The sequence below is a fragment of the Meleagris gallopavo genome, chromosome 27, assembly GCF_905368555.1.
Source record: "Meleagris gallopavo chromosome 27, MGAL_WU_HG_1.1, whole genome shotgun sequence".
In the NCBI taxonomy this organism is placed as follows: domain Eukaryota; kingdom Metazoa; phylum Chordata; class Aves; order Galliformes; family Phasianidae; genus Meleagris; species Meleagris gallopavo.
Genome location: NC_139430.1, coordinates 2,309,710 through 2,328,272, shown reverse-complemented (window position 1 = coordinate 2,328,272; position 18,563 = coordinate 2,309,710). Strand labels below are relative to the sequence as shown.

Here is an 18,563-nt window from a genome sequence, read left to right as displayed (position 1 = left end):
CTCCCGGGCGGGGTGACGGTGCGTTGCCATGGAGATGGGCCGTGAGGCCCTGTAGGCCTCAGTGCTCCCAGTGCTCCCCACACTCCCAGTATTCAGTGCTCCCCCAGAGCCACAGGGTGCAACTATGTCAAGCCACGATGTTGTGACACAGTGGCACGGTGACATCGCAGTGACATCACGGTGACGCTGCCCGGTGGCTCCCACCCTGTCAGCCCACTCCTCATCACCCAATGGAGAGGTGACACGGGGGCTCCCAAGGCCCCCATGGCTGAGCCCTGACACATCCACATGTCCCCAGGGCTCCAAACTAGCCCCAATTACTCTAATTAACAGTGGGGAGCTGCCAGCACCACCTCCACAACGTTAATCAGGGACTGAGAACACGACCTCCAGACCTCCAGCCCCATGGGGAGATGACAGGGGTGCAGGGGCGACATGTGGGGCTGGGGGACAACAGAGGACAAAGCGGTTGGGAGGGACAAGACAGGGGCGGGGAACATAGTGGGGACATGGGGGCCAGGAGAGGAATGGGAGACATGGTAAGGACATGGAGGGGACAGGGCAAGGGTGGGAGACATGGGAGACAACGGAGTTGGAGGGGGACAGGAGAGAAGTGGGGGACATGGTGGGGATATGGGACAAAACAGGGATGGGGGACAAAGCGGGGACAAAGGGCTTGGGGGGGACAGGGCAGGGGTGGGGGACACAGTGGGGATATGAGGGACAAAAGGGGGGACGGGGGTAGGGGACATGGGGAAGAAGGGAGAATGGGAAAGGGTTGGAGGGGTCACAGTGGGGTGAGGGGGAGGACACTGGACATGTGGTGGGGACACAACAGGCCATGGTGGGGCTGGGGGTACATTGGGACACATGGGGTGGGGGGGGCGAGAAAGGGAATCATTGTGAGGTCCTGGAAAAACAAATCACTATTTTTATTTCTTTTTGCTTTTTTTTTTTTTTTTTTTTTTTCCTTTTGAAATTCAGAGTTTTTAAAAAAAAAGTCATGGCCCATCGGAGCGGTGGGGGGAGGAGGGGGGAGGAGGGAGAGGGGTGTGGGGGACAGAGGGGAGGGACCCTGCACCCCAGTGGGGGACAAAGAGCCACCACTGCCCCCTGGGAGAGGGGTGACACCCTGGGGAAAGGAGGGGTGACACCCTGGGGAAAGGAGGGGTGGTGACAATGTGGGGGGTGACACCCTCGGATGACACTGGGGGGGGGGTGACACCCTGGGGAAAGGGGGTGACAATGGAGGGAGGAGTGACATCCCGGGGGAGGGGTGGGGGGGGGTTGACTCCCAAAGGGGTGACACTGGAGGGGTGGGCTGGGGAGGAGGGGCCGAGGCAGTGCTGGGGGCAGCGGGGTCGCCTGGCCGAGAGCGTGTGCAGGAAGCGCTGGGATGTGGGGGACACAAACCAAATGGGGCTGGGGGGCTCCTCACGTCACCCTGGGGCTGGTGGGGTGATGATGAGGAGGGGGTGTGGGGGGTTGGATGCTGCGGGGGGGGGGTCCCCGTCCCCGGGGTCAGTGGCTCTCATTCTTGATGACGATCTCCACACCATGCTGGCGGAGCTGCGCCCGGAGCATCAGGTTCTTGTTCTTCAGCTCCTCCACCTGATGGGGTTGGGGGGGGAGTGAGGTTGTGGGGCCCCATTCTGATCATGAGAACCCCCCCTCCCATCCCCCTGGCACTCACCTGCTGCCGTAAGACCTCGTTGTCCATCTGGAGCTGGTCCAGGCCCTGCAGCTCCTCAGAGAGGCGGTGGTTGCTCTGCCGCAGCTCCTGGATGTAGTCGCAGGCTTTGGAGAGGATTCCCCCTTTGCTCTGTGGGGTTGGTTTGGGGGGGGAGGGGGGGTGAGAGGGGCGATGGGACACCAGGAAGGGGCAGCAGCCACCACACTCCCAGATCTCGCGTCCCCACCCCATGGATCTGGCAAACAAGTGTGGCCCCGTGGATGGGGGACCCCAACGGATGTGGGACCCCAACAACATGGGATGCCACAGATGTGGGACCCCCAGGATTCAGGATCCCATAGATGCAGGACCCCATGGATACAGGACTCCAATGAAGTAGATCCCAGGGATGGGGGACGCCAATGAAGCGTGATCCCATGGATGTGAGATCGCATAGATATTGGGATCCTATTGGGATCCCCTGACATAGGATGCCATAGATGTGGGATCTCCATGATTCAAGATCCTATAGATCCAGGACCCCCAATAAAATGGGATCCCATGGATGGGGGATCCCACTGGGTAAGACCTCCTGTATGTGGGACCTCAATGATACGGGGTCCCAATGGATAGGGGACTCCAATGATACAGGACCCCAAAGGATAGGGGATCCCATAAACGCACAACCCCAAAGAAGACAGGACCCCAACAGATATGGGATCCCATAAATGCGTAACCCTATAGATGGAGGACTCCAAGATCCCAGCAACACAGGATGAAATAGATGCAGCACCCCAGTGATACAGGATCCCATTGAGATGGGATCGCATAGATATGGGACCCCAACGGATTTGAGATCTCCTGGATGTTGGACCCCAGCAATATGGGATCACAATGGATGCTTGACACCAGTGATACAGGATCCCAACAGATATGAGATCTCATAAATGCTCAACCCCAATGGATATGAGATCCCTTAGATGTGTGATCCCATAGATGGGGGACTCCAACAGACGCAGGATCCCCACAACACAGGATAAAATAGATGCAGTACCCCAATGATGCAGGATCCTGTGGATGTGGGATCCCATTGATGCAGGACCCCAATGGACACCAAACCCTAACGGACGCGGGACCCCAGTGAAGTGGGACCCCACAGATCAGGGACCCCTATGGATTTGAGGCCTCGTGGACACAGGACCACAGATGGACGCTGGACGCTACTGATACAAGAGCCCACAGATCAACCCCAAAGCATATGCGACCCCAACGAATATGAGATCCTATAAATGCTCAACTACAATGGACACAGAACCTCATAGATGCTTGACCCTATTCTCCATCCCACAGACCGTCCCAGCCCCACGTCCCCTCTGCACCCCCTCATCCCCCTTCCCCCCCACCCCCTACCTGCCCCGACTTGGTGTTCTCCATGGAGCAGTCGGGGATGATCTTGGAGAGCTGCACGATCCAGTTGTTGATTTTGTCCCGGCGCCGGCGCTCCACTGCAAGCAGAGGGGACAGGGACATCAGCACCCTCGCTGGGACAAAGCCAGGACCCCCAAACCCACAGATCCTTTTGGGGCTCTCTGTCCCCCTCCTGCCTGCCTGGGATCCCATAACGGTACCTTCGTTGTGCTGTGCCCGACGCTTCTCATCCCGGGTCGCCCGCGGCGCCTCTGCTTTTCTGCAGGGAGAACAGCAGGGTCAGTGCTGGCCCCCACACCATGCCCCATGGAATTGGCCCAATGGAAACACCTCCCTCCCCCTCAGCGTGCCCCCCTTGGTGGGGCTGGTACTCACGGGGAGTAGGGATGGGCACGGGGGGCGATGGAGCGCTGCGTCCCACCTTGCAGGACCTCCTGGGGGGACATCATCACGAAGAATTGCCCTGAATGGACCCAAAATGAGCAGTGGGGTCACGCATGGGGTGCAGTGCCGCGTCTCGCAGCGAGGACCTGCGGTGCCAGCTGGCCCTGTCCCCACCCCCATCACTGTCCTGTCCCCATCCTTGTCTCCATTTCTTCCCACCAGTAACCCCACCCGTCCCTGTCCCCACCTTCATTCTCATATCTTCATTCCAATCTCCATCCTACCGCCCATGCCCTTCTCCTTGCCCCTATCTCCACCTCAATCCTCATCCCAAACCACGTCCCCATGTCCTTGTCCCCATCCCTATCCCCACGTCCATCTCCATCCACATCCCCACATTCCCACCTCAATCTCATCCACACCTCCAGGTCCCCACGTTCACCTCCATGCTTGTCCTATCCCCATCCATCCCCATTCTTGTCCCAATCTCCATCCCCACCTTTATCCCCATCCCCATCCCTGTCTCCACCTCCATCCATGTCCTGTATCTCCTCTCTTGTCCCCACCCTCATTCCAATCTTTATCTCCATCCCTTTCCCCATCTTTCCCCATCTCATCCCCATCCCCCATCCCCACCCATCCTCTCCTCAACTCCTGTCCCAACCTCTATCCCACCCGTCCCCCTCCCAACCCCCATCCTCATCCCCACCCCAACCTCCATCCCCATCCTCATCCCCACTCTTGTCCCCATCTCCATCCCCATCCCAGTCCCCGTTCCCATCCCAGCCCTCACCTCCTCCCCCATCCTCATCCCTGGCCTCACCTCCATTCCTGCCCCCACCCCCACCCCCACCCCACCCCCCATACCGGTGGGGGTGGGCTGCCCCAGCAGCGCCTCCGAGTTCTGCGTGGTGACGACGGCGGTGGCGGTGGTCCCGGCGCCGGCAGACGTGCTGGTGTCGGCCACGGCCGCGGTGGGGAAATAGGTGTAGTGGGTCTCAGTGGCCGTCGCCTCCGTCTCCACCGCATCGTCGCTGGTGAAGGCGCCCTGGATGACGGCCTGGAGGGGACGGGGACGGCGGGTGGCACGCTGGGACGGGACCCCCGGCCCCGGCGTCTCCCCGGTGCCACCCCCGGTGCCCACCTGTGTCATGGACTGCGTGGCGGGGTACCCGCTGATGGCGCTGGTGCCTTCTGTCTGTCCGTCCAGCTGTCCGTCCGCCACTTGGATCACCCTATACATCACCTGCAGGCAGAGATCCGTGTCACTCCTCAGCTCCAAGCCCCATTCTCGGTGGTTCCCCAGTGCTGGGTCCCCAGTGTGCTCCCCATTCCTGCAGGCCACTGTTCTCTGTACTGAAGACATTCTTGCCCCACATCTCCGTGTCCCGACCCCTATATCCCCACACCCCCATACCCCACATCCTCAAGTCTCCTTATCCCCCCATATCCCATGCCCTGATGCCCCCCTGTCCCCCTATATCCCATGTCCCCCTGTCCCTTGCCCCTATATCTCATCTCCCTTGACCACACATTCCCAGACCCCCATCCCCCATGTCCCACGTTTCCACATCCTCATGTCCCCGTCCTTTTTCCCCATATCCCACGCCACCTAACCCCACGTTCTCCAGACCCCCAAATCCCACATCCCCATGTTCATTTGTCCCCCATATCCCACATCTCCATGCCTCATGTCCCCCTGTGCCTTGCCCCTATATCCAACGTCCCCTGACCCCCATTCTTCAGACCTCCCACATCGCACGTCCCCATGTCCCCCTGCCCCCTATATCCCTGTCCCTTTTACCCCATATCCCCTCACCCCACAGCCCCAGATCCCTTCCCCCCCCCCCTCCCATCCCCATACCTGCGTGCCGCCGTTCTCTGTGCGGAAGACATATTTGATATTGGGGTCAGGGAAGGTGGCAGCAGACTGGATGCTGGCGATGGCGACACTGGTGGGATCCTCTCCTGTGGCCACTGCACCTTGGGGACAGGTGGGCAGCATGGGGCCGTGGTGGGGAGGGGGTGGCCATCACCACACCAGGACCCCCCCGTGGTGGGGAGGGGATGGCTGTCACCCCACCAGGACCCCTCATGGTGGGGAGGGAACGACTGTCACCCCAGCAGGCCACCCCCTCTGGATCATGGGGCTGGTGTTAACAGGTTGTTCCGTGTCACCAAGGGGCTGGGGGACAAAACGGGTGAGGATGGGGCTCACAAACACCTGGGACAAAGATGGGGACCCCTCACCTTCCTGGATTTGCACCGTTCCCTCTTCCGTCTCAGCTGCTTTCTGCTGTCTGCAGGGACAGAGGCAGAGCAGTGAGGATCTGTCCTCGTGTCCCATGTCCCCATGTCCCCCCATCCAGCCGCCCTGCTGACCACAGCCCCATGACCAACCCTAAACCCAGACCCAGCCTCCCCCCTGGTGACCCCGGCAGTGCTGGCACTCACCCCTTCATCGCTCCGCTCAGCCACACATCAGAGGCGGTGGCAGACGGTGCTGCGGCGCTCAGAGCCCGGTGGGGACTCAGCCTGGATGGGAACGTGGAGACAAACCATGTGAGGTTTGGGCTATGGGGTCAAGAAGATGAGGACAGAGAGCATGGGGGTGTGAGGTTTGGGGTATGTGGTTCAGGATATAGGGACAAAGGGCACAAGGACACAAGGTGTGGGGTACAGGGACATGGGGACACGAGATTTGGGGTATGGGGTCCAGGAGATGGGGACAGAGGATGTAGGGATGTGAGGTTTGGGGTGTGGGGACACAAGGCTTGGGGTAGGGTATGGCATTCAGGATATGGGGACAGACGGTGTGGAAATGCGAGGTATGGGGTACGGAAACACAGGGACATGAGGTTTAGGGTTCAGGATATGGGGACGTTGAGTTTTGGAGTATGGGGACATGAGATTGGGGATACAGGGAAAGAAGAGGTGGGGACACGAGGACAAGGACGAAGGGCACGAGGATACCAGGTTCGGGGCACAGGGTACACAAGGTTTGGGATATGAGGTCCAGGATATGGGGACAGAGAACATGAAGTCTGGGCTATGGGGTACAAAATATGGGGACAGAGGATGTGTGTGGGGACACAAGATACGAATATGGAGTCCAGGATCTGGGGACATGCGGTGTGGGGACATGAGGTTTGGGGTACAGGATTCAGGACATGGGGACAGAGGATGTGGGGATATGAGATTTGGGGTATAGGAACATGAGATTTGGGATATGGGGTCACAAGGTTCAGGACATGGGGTATGGGAACATAAGAGACATGAGGTTTGGGGTTCAGGATATGGGAACATAGAGAATGGGGACACAGGTTTGGGGCATAGGCGGTGAGGATATGGGGACAGGAGTTTCAGGATATGGGATGGGGGCACAGTGTACGGGGACAGGGACACAGGAACACGAGATCTGGGATATGGGGACGTGAGGTTCGGGATGTGGGGAGGACAAGATTTGAGGATGGGGGGACAAGAGGATGTGGGGCAGGGACACTGGAGACGTGGGGACAGAAGAAATGGGAACACAGGGACGCAAGATTTGGGACATAACGGGATATGGGGACAGGAGACATGGGACATGGGGACGGGGAGAAATGGGGACGGGGGGACACAGGGACACAGCACCAGACCCTCCCAGCGTTGACCCCCAACCCCGACCCCCACCACCATGGGCACCGGGGAGGTGACACAGACCGGGCACCGGGGCAGGAGGTGACACAGCCACCTCTGGCGTGGGGACAGCAGCAGTGTCTCCATTCATCACCAGGCCCTTTTTGGGCGTCCCCTGTTTCACTTTCGCATCTCGGGGGGGAGGGGGAAGCAGTGTCCCTTGGGGTGGTGGCAGTGCCCCTCACCCCCCCTCCCCAAGTGTCCCCACAGGGGTGGTGGCCCTGGAGGTGGCAGTGTCCCCAGACGAGTAGAGTGGCTCTGGGGGTGGGGGGAGGGGGGAGGGGGCTGTTGTCCCCAAAAGTGGGGGGAAAGGGGCGGGGGGGGGCGACAGTAGCTTCAGCGTCACTCCCCCTCCATGTCCCCCCCACCCCCCCATTTTGGGTCACTTCAGGCCGAGGCCAGCGAAGTGTCACCTCAAGGGGGGGAGGAGGGGTGGCGGCGGGGGGGTGGGGGGCACACCCCAAAATAGAGCCCTCATCGCACAACCAAAGGGAACCCCCCCACCCCCTACACAGGGGAGTGACAATTGGGGGTGGGAGACATAAAGGCAGGGAATGACAACGTGGTGGGGGGGGGCACAGCGCGGGCTGACCTGGGACACGAAGGGCGGGGTGACAATTTGAGGGGGGGAACACAAAGGGGGGCGACAATGGGAGGGGTGAAGGCCGCGGGGTTGACAGCCGTGGGACGGCACTCGGGGAGGGGACACCGCGCTGCGGGGGGGGGGGGAAAGGGACGGGAGGAGAAGGGGCGGCCCCCGGGGGGGGGTGGGCGGCCGTGGGGGGCAGCGCGGGGGGCGGGGGCCGCTCCGTCCTTACCCTGTGCGCGCTCGGCCCCTCGTCTCGCCATGGAGCCTCGCACATGCGCACCGCGCCGCGCCGCCGCCGCCATGGCGGAGCCGGGCGGAAGTGGGCCGCAAAGCCCCGCCCCACGCCGCCATCTTGGGGCGGTGGCGTTGCGAGCGCCGCTGAGCGCCGCCATCTTGGAGTTGGGCGCGCGAAACCCTCCGGCCGCCATCTCGGGGGGGGCGCCATCTTACACGGCGAAGCGCGGGGCTTCCGCTCGGCGCCATCTTGGAAGCGGGCAGCGCTCTCCCTTGGCCCTCCCCGCACCCCCCAACCCCGCGTCGCCGCATTCCGGCGTGCAGAAGCCCCTCCCCACGCCCCCCACCGCGCCCCCGCGACCCCCGCCTGTGGAGCCCCGCGGGGGACCCCAGCCGCCCCCCTCCTTGAAGCCGCCCCGCGTGCCGCCATGTTGTGTGAAGGAGGCCACAGCCAGAAACCACACTTTATTGCGGCGGTGCCAACATCCGCCACTGCAGGCCCCAAATCCTGAGCCCCACAGCCCAAAGCCCCACCCCACACCCTGCGTCCTCCCGTCCCCGCACGGCCCTCAGTGCTCTCCTGCCGTGCCCTCAGCTCTCTGTTTAGGGCTCGTCCCACCGTCTTGGCCCAACCCGCGGCCCTGTGGGGCGGCCATGCAGCTGTGGGGCCGCAGCAGCCGCGGCCTCATCGGGGCCTTCTGGAAGGGCAGGGGCTGTGGGGGGGCGTCATGGGGTGCGGCGGGCGGCTCCCCTCCGCCATAGGTCTGAATCCGGCGCACCGATGGCCGCTCGGCGGCGGCGTCCATCATGGCAGCATCGAAGGAGACGCTGCCACCATAACACCAATTCGCCCTCCGGCCCTCTGCCGGGAGGGGGTGGGGTTGGAGGGTGGGGGGGACGATGGCGAACTGAGGCTTTGGGGGCACGACGGGGACGGAGCGGGCCTGCTGCACCCGCACGGGGCGGGACGCCAGGCGCACCGGGGCGCTGCCATCACGGCGCAGGACGGCACCGGGGGGGAGGTGGCATGGCCTCTGGGGGGGGGAAGGGGTGGGAGTGGGGTCAGGGGCTGCCCCTTGGGGAGTGGGGGTGATGGCCTCTGGTGGGGGCTCTGTGCCCTCTGTGGTGGCCGCTGGGGTTGGAGGTTCCTCAGGGGCAGCCATTGGGGTTGGAGGAACCCCTTGGATTGCCATTGGGGTTGGGAGGACCTCAGGGACTGCCATTGGGGTTGGAAGAACCTCTTGGACTGCCATTGGGGTTGGGGGAGCCTCGGCAGCAGCCACCGGGGTTGGAGGAACATTGGGGACAGACTCCTGAGGGAGTGGGGTCACAGTGAGCTCCTGGAGGGTCCTTCTGGCGCTGGAGATACCTCTAAAGGTTGGGGGTCCCCCTCCTCACTCTGCTTTGGTGCTCCATCCATCTCCTCGTCCCCACCTGGAGCCAGCATTGCTTCTGCTGCTCCATCCTCAAGCCCCAGCTCAGTTCTGCTCCATCCATTGTTCCCTTCCCTGTCACCTCCACCCCCCTCCTCTTTTGCTGGGATCTGTCCCTCCTCCTCTGCTATGTCCCCACAAGGGTCCTCCAAGTGCCCCCCATCACCTGGAGCCACCTCCTCTGCAGGACATGGCTCTGGTGGTGGGCACCCATCCCACAGCTCAGCCCCACGTTCCTCCAGGGCCATGCTGTTGGTGGGGGTCTCAGGGTCGGCTGCCAGCGGGCTGAGCTCATCATGGGCACTGAGGAACATGTCATCGGAGTCAGTGTCCCCGGTGGGCTCCTCGGTGTCAGAGCAGCTGGGTGCCATGTAGAACATCTCCTCATCCATGCACTCCTCAATAGACAGGTAGCTGTCAGGCTGCTCCACGGGGACTCCCCTGGCTGGGGACAGGAAGGGGGTGGGAGTGATGGCCTCAATGGAGAGCCCTGACCTCCATTGGACATGGAGGTGTACTTGGAGGTGCATAGCCCCCAGACCCAGTACTGTGGACACGTGGGTTGGTGCCACACTGCTCTCTCCATCGCCAAATCTTCTACTCTGTCCCCAGCCCATTCACTTCATCATCATCTCACCCCCTCCACCCCCACCCCCCCCTCCATTCCTTCCATCCCCACCCCATCCTCTCTGCCCCAACTCCATCCCCTCCATCCGCACCACCCCAACCCCTCCATCCCTATTCTCACCCTCTCCATCACCACCCCATCCCCTCCATCACCGATCCTATCCCCTCCCCAGATACCAACCCCACACTCCAGCTTACATTCATGAATCCACTCTCCATGCCCTCCTCTATGGCCGGGTACTCATCGCTGTCCCCAGGGCCACCATGTCCCAACACTGCCCTCACTGCTGTGTCCCCATCTCCGTGCTCCAGCCACGCGTCCTGGCAGTCCAGGAAGGCAAAGGAGTCACGCAGCTCCAGGGACAGCCGGGCATCCTCCTCTACGAAGGCACAGTGGGGTGAGGTGATGACCCCTCCGGCCCTCCCCACACTTTGGGGTCTGTGCCTCCTCATCTCACCCGTGTTGGTTTGGGGGGGTTTGGACTCCTTGGTGAGGCGACGGGTGGGCAGCGGGGATCCAATGGCTCCATGCTGAGCCAGCGCCGGGCACTGCTGTCCCCGCGTCAGCCGGGAGAGGTTGGAGGTGATGTGCAAAGGGACGGTGACGGAGAAGGGACCTGAAATATGGACCCCCGCACACTTCTCAGCTCGGCTGCGGGCCCCCACCACCGCCATGCGGCCCGGCCGGGGGGTGGTGGGCTCCGACTTGGTGCTGCTCTCGCTCTCTGACTCAGGTCCCCGTGGTTCCTCTGTTGCAATCAGCTTCTCCTCGGGGCTCTCCTCCAGCACCGGGAAGGTCCCGTGGGTGGCAGCGAGGAGCAGGTGTCAAAGCTCTCCCGGCGCTGCGGTGGTTCCTTCATCACACACGTGGTGCTGAGCCGGGGATCGTCTGCTGGGGAACATCCCATCCTCATCCCATCCTCATCTGCATGCTCTCCATCTCCATCCCATCCCATCCTCCCATCCCATCCCATCCCATCCATCCCATCCCATCCCCATCCCATCCCATCCCATCCCATCCCATCCCATCCTCATCTGCATGCTCTCCATCTCCATCCCATCCCCATCCCATCCCATCCCATCCCATCCCATCCCCATCCCATCCTCATCTGCATGCTCTCCATCTCCATCCCATCCCATCCCATCCCATCCCATCCCATCCCATCCCATCCCCATCCCATCCCATCCCATCCCATCCTCATCCCATCCTCATCTGCATGCTCTCCATCTCCATCCCATCCCATCCCATCCCATCCCATTCCATCCCATCCCATCCCATCCTCATCCCATCCTCATCTGCATGCTCTCCATCTCCATCCCATCCCATCCCCATCCCATCCATCCCATCCATCCTCCCATCCCATCCCTCATCCCATCCTCATCTGCATGCTCTCCATCTCCATCCCATCCCATCCCATCCCATCCTCCCCATCCCCATCCTATCCCCATCCTCATCCCATCTCCATCCCATCCCCATCTCCATCCATGTCTCCACTCCAATCACAAGCCACTCCCACCCCATTCCCATTCCATCCCCACCTCAATCCTTTCCCATTCCCACCCTCATCCCATTCTTTATCTAATCCTATCCCATACTCATCCCCTTTCATCCCTATCCCCATCCCTATACTGTCTCTATCCTCATCTCATCCCTATTGTATCCTCATTCTCAGCTCATTCCATCTCCAATCCCATCCCACTGCCATCCCAATCCCAGTCTCATTCCTATCCAAACCAAATTCCAACCTCATTCCCATCCCCATCCCATCCCAACCCATTCCCCTCTGCCCCCCATTGCAGTGCTCCATGTCCCCATCCCTCATGGCTGGGGACATGATGCCCCCTCCCAGCACCCCTCACCCTCACTGCTGTATGGCACTGAGCTCAGTGAGTCCATGCTCTTGGCCGGGCGCAGGCTCAGCTTCCCACACTTCTCCTCTGTGGTGGGGGGACACAGGAGAGGGGATGGGGATATGTGGGGGGCACGGGGTGGGGGGCACAGAGGGGGCAGGGGGTGCGGTGCTCCCACCTTTCTCCTCTGCCTTCCCCAGCTTGCGCTTGGCATCGGAGCGGCCCAGGTGGAAGATGGACTTCCATTTCTTGGCCTTCAGGGACCCCTTCCTCCTGCGGGGACAGCGTCTGAGTGAATGCTCGTGCATCCGTGTGCACACCTGTGCAGCCATGTGTGTGCTTTGCACGCTTGTGTATCTATGTTCCCGCTTGTGTGCGCTTCTGCTTCTGTGTGCATCACTCTACCTACTTGTGCAGACACCATTCTGCGCACACGTGTGTGCGTGTGCATGATTCTGCGTGCTTCTGCTTGCATGTGCGTCACTGCCTGCTCATGCATGCATGATTCTGCACGTCTGCACACACTTGTGCATGCGTGTCCATGATTCTGCATCCGTGTGTGTCTGTGCACACGTGTGCACGATTCTGCACGCTTGTGCATGCTTATGCATACGTGATCCTGCATGCTTGAGCACACGTGTGCACGTCTGCACCAACCTGTGGTCGCTGAGCTCGATGATGGTGTGGTAGGGCCGGATCGGGGGGGGCCCATCGCCCTGGCTGAGTGCTGCAGGGACGTTGTAGGGCCCCGACCCGTCCCCAGGGAACAACCGGGAGCGTCGCGTCGCCTCACCGCCTGCAGAGGGGTCAGGGGTCAGGGGTCGGGGGGGCACAGGGACCCGGCCTGAGGGGTCAGTGGGCCAATGGGGTCAGGGGTCAGTAGGGGTCAGTGAGCCATGTGTCACTACTGTCCCTCTGGGATCACACTGCGGTGGGGACAGTGAGGTCAGGGGCCAGGAGGGATCATAGGACCCAACGTGAGGGGTTAGAGGTCAGGGGTCAGAAGGGGTCATAGGGACAAATGTCATCCCCATCCCAGTGGGGACATACCATGGAGGGTCAGTGGGGTCAGGAGGAATTGCAGGGACATGTGTCACCCTTGTCCCAGTGGGGACATGCTGCAGAGGGGTCCGGGGTCAGGAGGGGTCATGGGGACCTGATGTGAGGGGCCAGGGGTCAGGAGGGGTCATGGGAACATACATCACCCCCATCCCAGTGGGAACATAATGCTGAGGGGTCAGGGGTTCAGGGGTCAGGAGGAGTCACAGAGACCCAACATAAGGGGTCAGAGGTCAGGAGAGGTCATGGGAACATGTGTCACCCCCATCCCAGTGGGGACATACCGCTGAGGGGTCAGTGGGGTCAAGGGTCAGGAGGGGTCACAGGGACCTGACATAAGGGGTCAGACGGTCAGGAGGGGTCACGGGGCCATGTGTCCCCCCATCCCCATGGGGCCATACCACAGAGAGGTGCATCCCCAAAGAGCTGCTCCACGTGGGTGAGGATGAACTCCACCACGATGGACTGCACCCGCACCTCCATGAACGCGGCCGTCCCGTTGAAGCCCGTTGCCTCGATGTCCCTCGAGCTGCAGCAGGGAGGGATGGGACACCGTGACGTCCCCCTCCGCCCTGTGAGTTCATCACCTCCCGCCCCACATCCCCCCGTGCTCACCGCAGCAGATTGGGGGCCCAGACGATGGCCAGGTTCCGGGCGTGCATGTTGGTGGTGTGGCTGTAGGATGCCATGCGCAGGAGGTGCCGCATCAGGAACTCCAAAGTCCTGCAGGAATGGGGACTCGTGGGGACACGGGGACGAGTGGTGTCCCCCTATGGAGTGACGCGATGTCCATAGGGGGATGGGAACCCTACAACGTGTCAGGGACCCTCAGGTGGGGACAGAAACTCTGTAGGGTGGCATGAACTCCATAAGGGTGGGGGTCTTACTAGGGTGCAAGGAACCCCCATAATGTGTCAGAAGCTCTTATGGGATAACACCCATAAGAGGAGGGGTCAACCCAACGGGTGTCACAAACCCCACAGGGTGCCAGGGCCCCCCACAACCTGCTGGAGTCTCTATTGGGATGTCAGGGTCCTCTATGGGGTACAGGATCACATGGAGTGACAGGAATCCGATATGGGGCCAGGAACCCCAGGAGGTGCCAGAAACCCCATAGGGTGCCAGGGAGGCCCATAATATCGTGGGGACTCTCTTGGGGTGCAAGGCAGCCTTATAACATGTCAAAGACTCTTACGGGGTACCAAGAATCCAATATGGACATAGGGATCCCATAGAGTCCCAGGACCCCCAGGAGGTGCCAAAAAATCCATAGGGTGCCAGGGACCCCCATGACATTGTGGGGGCCCTACTGGGGTGCAAAGGACCCCCATAACATGTTAGAGACTCTTATGGGATATCAGAAACCCCATAGAGACACAGGGATCCCTATGGATGCCAGGACCCCCAGGAGGTGCCAAAAACCCCATAGAGTGCCTGGGACCACCAGAACATTCTGAGGATCCTATTGGGGTGCAAGGGACCCTCATAACCTGCTGGTGATGCTCTAGGTTGCCAAGGATCCCCATCAGACATTGGGGTCTCCTATAGGGTCCCGGGGCTGGCAGGCTGACCCCACTGTGTACCTATAGTGGGGGGGGGGCAGCTCCTTCAGCACCTCCTTGATCTTCACCAGGCGTGCCTCCTCCATCTGTGTGGCCACCGCATCCTGTGGGGGGGGACAGCGTGACATGGGGCCAACGTGACATGGGGACAGTGTGACAGAGGGCACTGCCACCATGGGGACACTTCTCGGGGCCTGACCTGGCATCCCCGTGTCCCTATATCCCAGCATCCTCCTTGTTCCCAGTGTTCCAGTAACCCTGGCATCCCAGTTGTCCCCAGCATCCTGTCCCAAGTGTCCCCATGTCCCTCTCTTCCTAGTGCTCCCAGTACACCCAGTGTCCCCATGTGCCGATGTCTTCATGTTCCCATGTCTCTCTATCCCCAGTGTCCCTATGTCCCCATATCCCTGGCACCCACTTGTCCCCAGCATCCTGTCCCCAGTGTCTCATGTCCCCCTGTCCCCACATCCCCATGTCCCACTATCCCCAGTGTCCCCTGCACCCCTAGTGCCCCCAGTGTCCTCACGTCCCACTAACTCCAGTGATCCCAGTGTCCCCACGCCCCTCTATCCCCAGTTCCCATGTCCCCAGTGCTCCCAGTGTCCCCACATCCTGCTCTCCCCATCAATGTCCCCGTGTCCCCAGTGTCCCCATGTCTCCGTGTCCCCCTCTCTCCATCAGTGCCCTCAGTGTCCCCACCCTCCTCCCTCTCCAGCACTGTTCCCATATCCCCATGCCCCTGTCTCCCCATCAGTGTTCCCATGTCTCCGGCAGTGTCTCCACATCCTCATGCCCTTCTTCCTCCAGCACTGTCCCCATGTCCCCACACCCCTCTCCCCATCAATGTCCCCATGTACCTCTCACCAGCAGTGTCTCCATGCCACATCCCCAGCATCACCATGCCCCCCTCTCTCCATCAGCACCCACAGTGTCCCCATGCCCCCCTCTCTCCCATCAGTGCCCCCAGTGTCCCCACGCCCCTCTCCCCCCAGCGGTGTCCCCCAGGGGACAGGAGGTGACCCGGTGGGGCTGGGGGCTCACGGCGAAGCGGTCGTAGAGGCGGTAGGTGAGCAGCGGGTTGGGCAGCTCACGGAAGTACGCCTTGCAGAGCGAGCTGACACAGTGGATGTCCTGCAGGTAGACGTCCTTCTGCAGGTCCGGGCTGCGCTCCCCATCAAACTCTTGGCTGGATGGTGGGAGACATGGGGTCAAAGCGGGGAGACAGTGCTGGCACTGCGGTGTGGGGTGGTGGGGATACAGAGATGTGGAGATACAAGGATGTGGGGATACAGGAATGTAGGGACAATTGGAGTGTTGAGGAAAGAGGGACATGGGACACAGGACAGTGGGGATGTCAGGGATAGAGGGGCATGGGGACAATTGGGATGTTGAGGATAGGGGGACATGGGGACACTGGGGATACTGGGAACACTGGGAACATTGGGGATAGAGAGAAATGGGGATGCCAGGGATACATGGATGTGGGGACTCTGGGGACACAGGGGATGCCAGAAATATAGGGACATGTGGACACAGGGGCCAATGCAGATGGTGGGGATGAAAGGACAGTGGGATATAGGGACACGGGGGACAATTGGGAACCAGGGATGCAGGGACATGGGGACACTGGTGATGGTGAGGATGCTAGGGACACACTGACATGAGGACATCTGGAATGTCAGGGATACAGGGACATGGGAACGCTGGGGATAGAGGTACACAATGAAAGAGTGAAGGTGAACAGGGGAGGGCGGGAGGGAAGGGCTGGGGGAGTGGGAGCACTGCTGCACCAGGGGCAGCTCCTGGTTATCTCCCTCCCTGTCCCCTTCTCTTTCCCCCCACTCCGTCTCATCCCATCTCATCCCATCTCCATCCCACTTGGCTCTATCTCCATCCCAGCTGAATCTCCCTGCCTTCCAGTCCCAACTCCATTTTTCCCCCATCTCCAAATCCATCCCATCCATCCCTGTCTCCATCCTTCTCCCATCCCATCTCCATCCCATCCATTCCCACCTCCATCCTTCTCCCATTTCTATCCCCATCCCACCTGGTCCTATCTCCATCCCATCTACATCCTCTTCCCTTCTGGTCTCAATCCCACCTCCCACTGTTTCCAGATCTCTCCAAATCCACTCCATCTGTCCCTATCTCCATCCTTCTCCCACTCCCATCTCCATCTCACCTGAATCTCCCTCCTTTCTGGTTCCAACCCTGTTTCCCCTCCATCTCCAAATCCATCCCATCCATTCACCTCTCCATCCTTCTCCCACTTCTATCCCCATCCCACCTGGTCCCATTTCCATCCATCTGTATCTTCTTCCCATCTGGTCCCAGTCCTGGTCTCCCCACTTCCAAATCCGTTTCACCTATTTTCTCTTCCATCCTTCTCCCATTTCTATCTCCACCCCATCACTCCCCACCTCTATCCCCACCCCACCTCCATCCCAGTTCCCTTCTGTCCCCCACCCCCATCCCCAGCCCCTCTCACCGCAGCCTCTGGATGTTGGAGGAGACCCCTGACAGCCGGTAGATGCCATCCACCACCCCGTGCTGCTCCACGAACTCAGTGCAGCTCCGCAGCACCTGCGGCACTGTAGGACAGGCACCGCTGGCACCGCAGCCCCACAGAGCTCCCAGCCCCAAATCCGCCCCTCCTGACCCAAATCTAAACCCCCCCAGCCCCAAAACTGCCTCCCCAGCCCCAAATCCTCTCCTCCATACCCCAGACCTGCTCCCCACTGAGAGCAGGGGGTGACAAGATGGACCGGGTCCTCACTGTGCTGACATCCCTGTGGGGTAGCTGGTCCCGGATGGAGACCAACGGGCCTGGGGATGAGGTCACCAAATCCCAGAGATGAGGCCACCATCCATGATCCCGTGGATGTAGCCACCAGGATTCTGAGGATGAGGCCACCAAATGCCCCAGAATGAAGCCACTGAGATCCTAAGGATAAGGCCACCAAATCCCAGGATGAGGCCACGAAGACCCCATGGATGAGGCCACCAAGATCCCAAGAACGAGGCCACCAAATCCCCAAGAATGAGGCTAACAAAATCTTAAAGGTGAGGCCAAGATCCTGAGGATGAGGCTACCGAAATCCCTAGAATGAGGCCACCAAATCCCAGGATAACGCCACCGAGATCTTAGGGAGGAGGCAACAAAGATCCCTTGGGCGAGGCCAAGATCCTGAGGATAAGGTCACCAAATCTGAGGATGAGGCCACCAAGATCCCAGGATGGGGCCATCAAATCTCAGGATGAGGCCATGGAGATCCCACGGATGGGGTCACCAGGATTCTGAGGATGAGGCACCAAATCTCAGGACAGGGCCACCAAATCCCCAAGAATGAGGCCACCAAATCCGAGGATGAGGGCACTAAGATCCTATGGATGACACCACCAAATCTCAGGATGAGGCCACAGAGATCCCACGGGTGAGGCCAAGAACCTACGGATGAGGCCACCAAATCCCAGCATGAGGCCACCAACCCCCACAGCGACCCCCCGGAGCTGCGAGGTGCCAGGATTCCCTCCATCCGATGGAGGAGACCCCCAGTGTTCTGGGTTCCTCCCTGGGCCGCTCCCCAACCATTACTCAACGCCGTGATGCAACCGCATGGCGCCGTCCCCACATCCCCTCCCCACTTCCTCCGCGGGGACCGATCCTGGGGGCGACCCCCCGTTATAAACCCCCCCACAATTCCCCCAGGACCTCCCCCCTCCCCAGAAAATCACCGTCCTTCCCCGACTGCTGCAGGTGCTCCAGGAGGTCGCAGCCGAACACCCTCTCCTTGGCGCCGCCGCCTTTGCGCTTCGCCTTCTGCCGTGCTTTGAGTGCCAACGACATGGGGACAGCGGGGACCCCCAGAGGGTCACCTTCTCCTGCCCATGGCCCCCCCACCCCCCCTGCTCTGCTCCGGGGGGAGGAAGTGCAGCTCAGAGCCCCGTGCACAGCCCTGACGCAGCTTCGAGGCCCCGCGCTCCGCTTCCTTCAGGGCGGCTTCCTGCCTCGGCGTCGAGAAACCGCAGGGCAGGGCTGGGTGCTC

General features: G+C 61.0%; 2 protein-coding genes across 3 annotated transcripts; both read right to left on the bottom strand.

Moving 5' to 3' along the window:
- Nucleotides 1–911: 911 nt before the first annotated feature.
- Nucleotides 912–8,094, bottom strand: USF1 (upstream transcription factor 1). Of its 2 annotated transcripts, none has more exons than XM_085209809.1 (11): nucleotides 7,981–8,094; nucleotides 5,939–6,019; nucleotides 5,735–5,784; nucleotides 5,349–5,467; nucleotides 4,629–4,730; nucleotides 4,352–4,544; nucleotides 3,476–3,563; nucleotides 3,301–3,359; nucleotides 3,083–3,177; nucleotides 1,694–1,822; nucleotides 912–1,611 (listed from the first exon to the last, which is right to left on the bottom strand). In XM_085209809.1, the coding sequence occupies exons 2-11, from the start codon at nucleotides 5,944–5,946 to the stop codon at nucleotides 1,522–1,524; spliced, it is 933 nt and encodes a 310-aa protein (XP_085065935.1). In that variant the 5' UTR covers nucleotides 5,947–6,019; nucleotides 7,981–8,094; the 3' UTR covers nucleotides 912–1,521. The 2 variants fall into 2 exon arrangements, with proteins under 2 accessions (XP_085065935.1, XP_085065934.1); XM_085209808.1 differs by having other exon boundaries at nucleotides 5,349–5,461; nucleotides 7,981–8,044.
- A 341-nt stretch (nucleotides 8,095–8,435) lies between these two features.
- Nucleotides 8,436–18,542, bottom strand: ARHGAP30 (Rho GTPase activating protein 30). Its single transcript, XM_085209550.1, is given in 14 exon segments — nucleotides 8,436–9,313; nucleotides 9,316–9,863; nucleotides 10,234–10,425; nucleotides 10,504–10,845; nucleotides 10,848–10,934; nucleotides 11,906–11,983; nucleotides 12,075–12,169; nucleotides 12,554–12,692; nucleotides 13,357–13,484; nucleotides 13,571–13,678; nucleotides 14,539–14,621; nucleotides 15,559–15,703; nucleotides 17,006–17,108; nucleotides 18,253–18,542. Coding segments are annotated over 14 exon segments (2,919 nt in total). The 5' UTR covers nucleotides 18,365–18,542; the 3' UTR covers nucleotides 8,436–8,554.
- Between the last annotated feature and the right edge of the window lie 21 nt (nucleotides 18,543–18,563).

Coding starts and splice junctions, on each gene's coding strand:
- USF1 (XM_085209809.1), bottom strand. Junction 3,360..3,475: donor CGTGCCCATCCCTACTCCCC/GTGAGTACCAGC, acceptor TTCTCCCTGCAG/AAAAGCAGAGGCGCCGCGGG. Junction 1,612..1,693: donor ACGAGGTCTTACGGCAGCAG/GTGAGTGCCAGG, acceptor CAACCCCATCAG/GTGGAGGAGCTGAAGAACAA.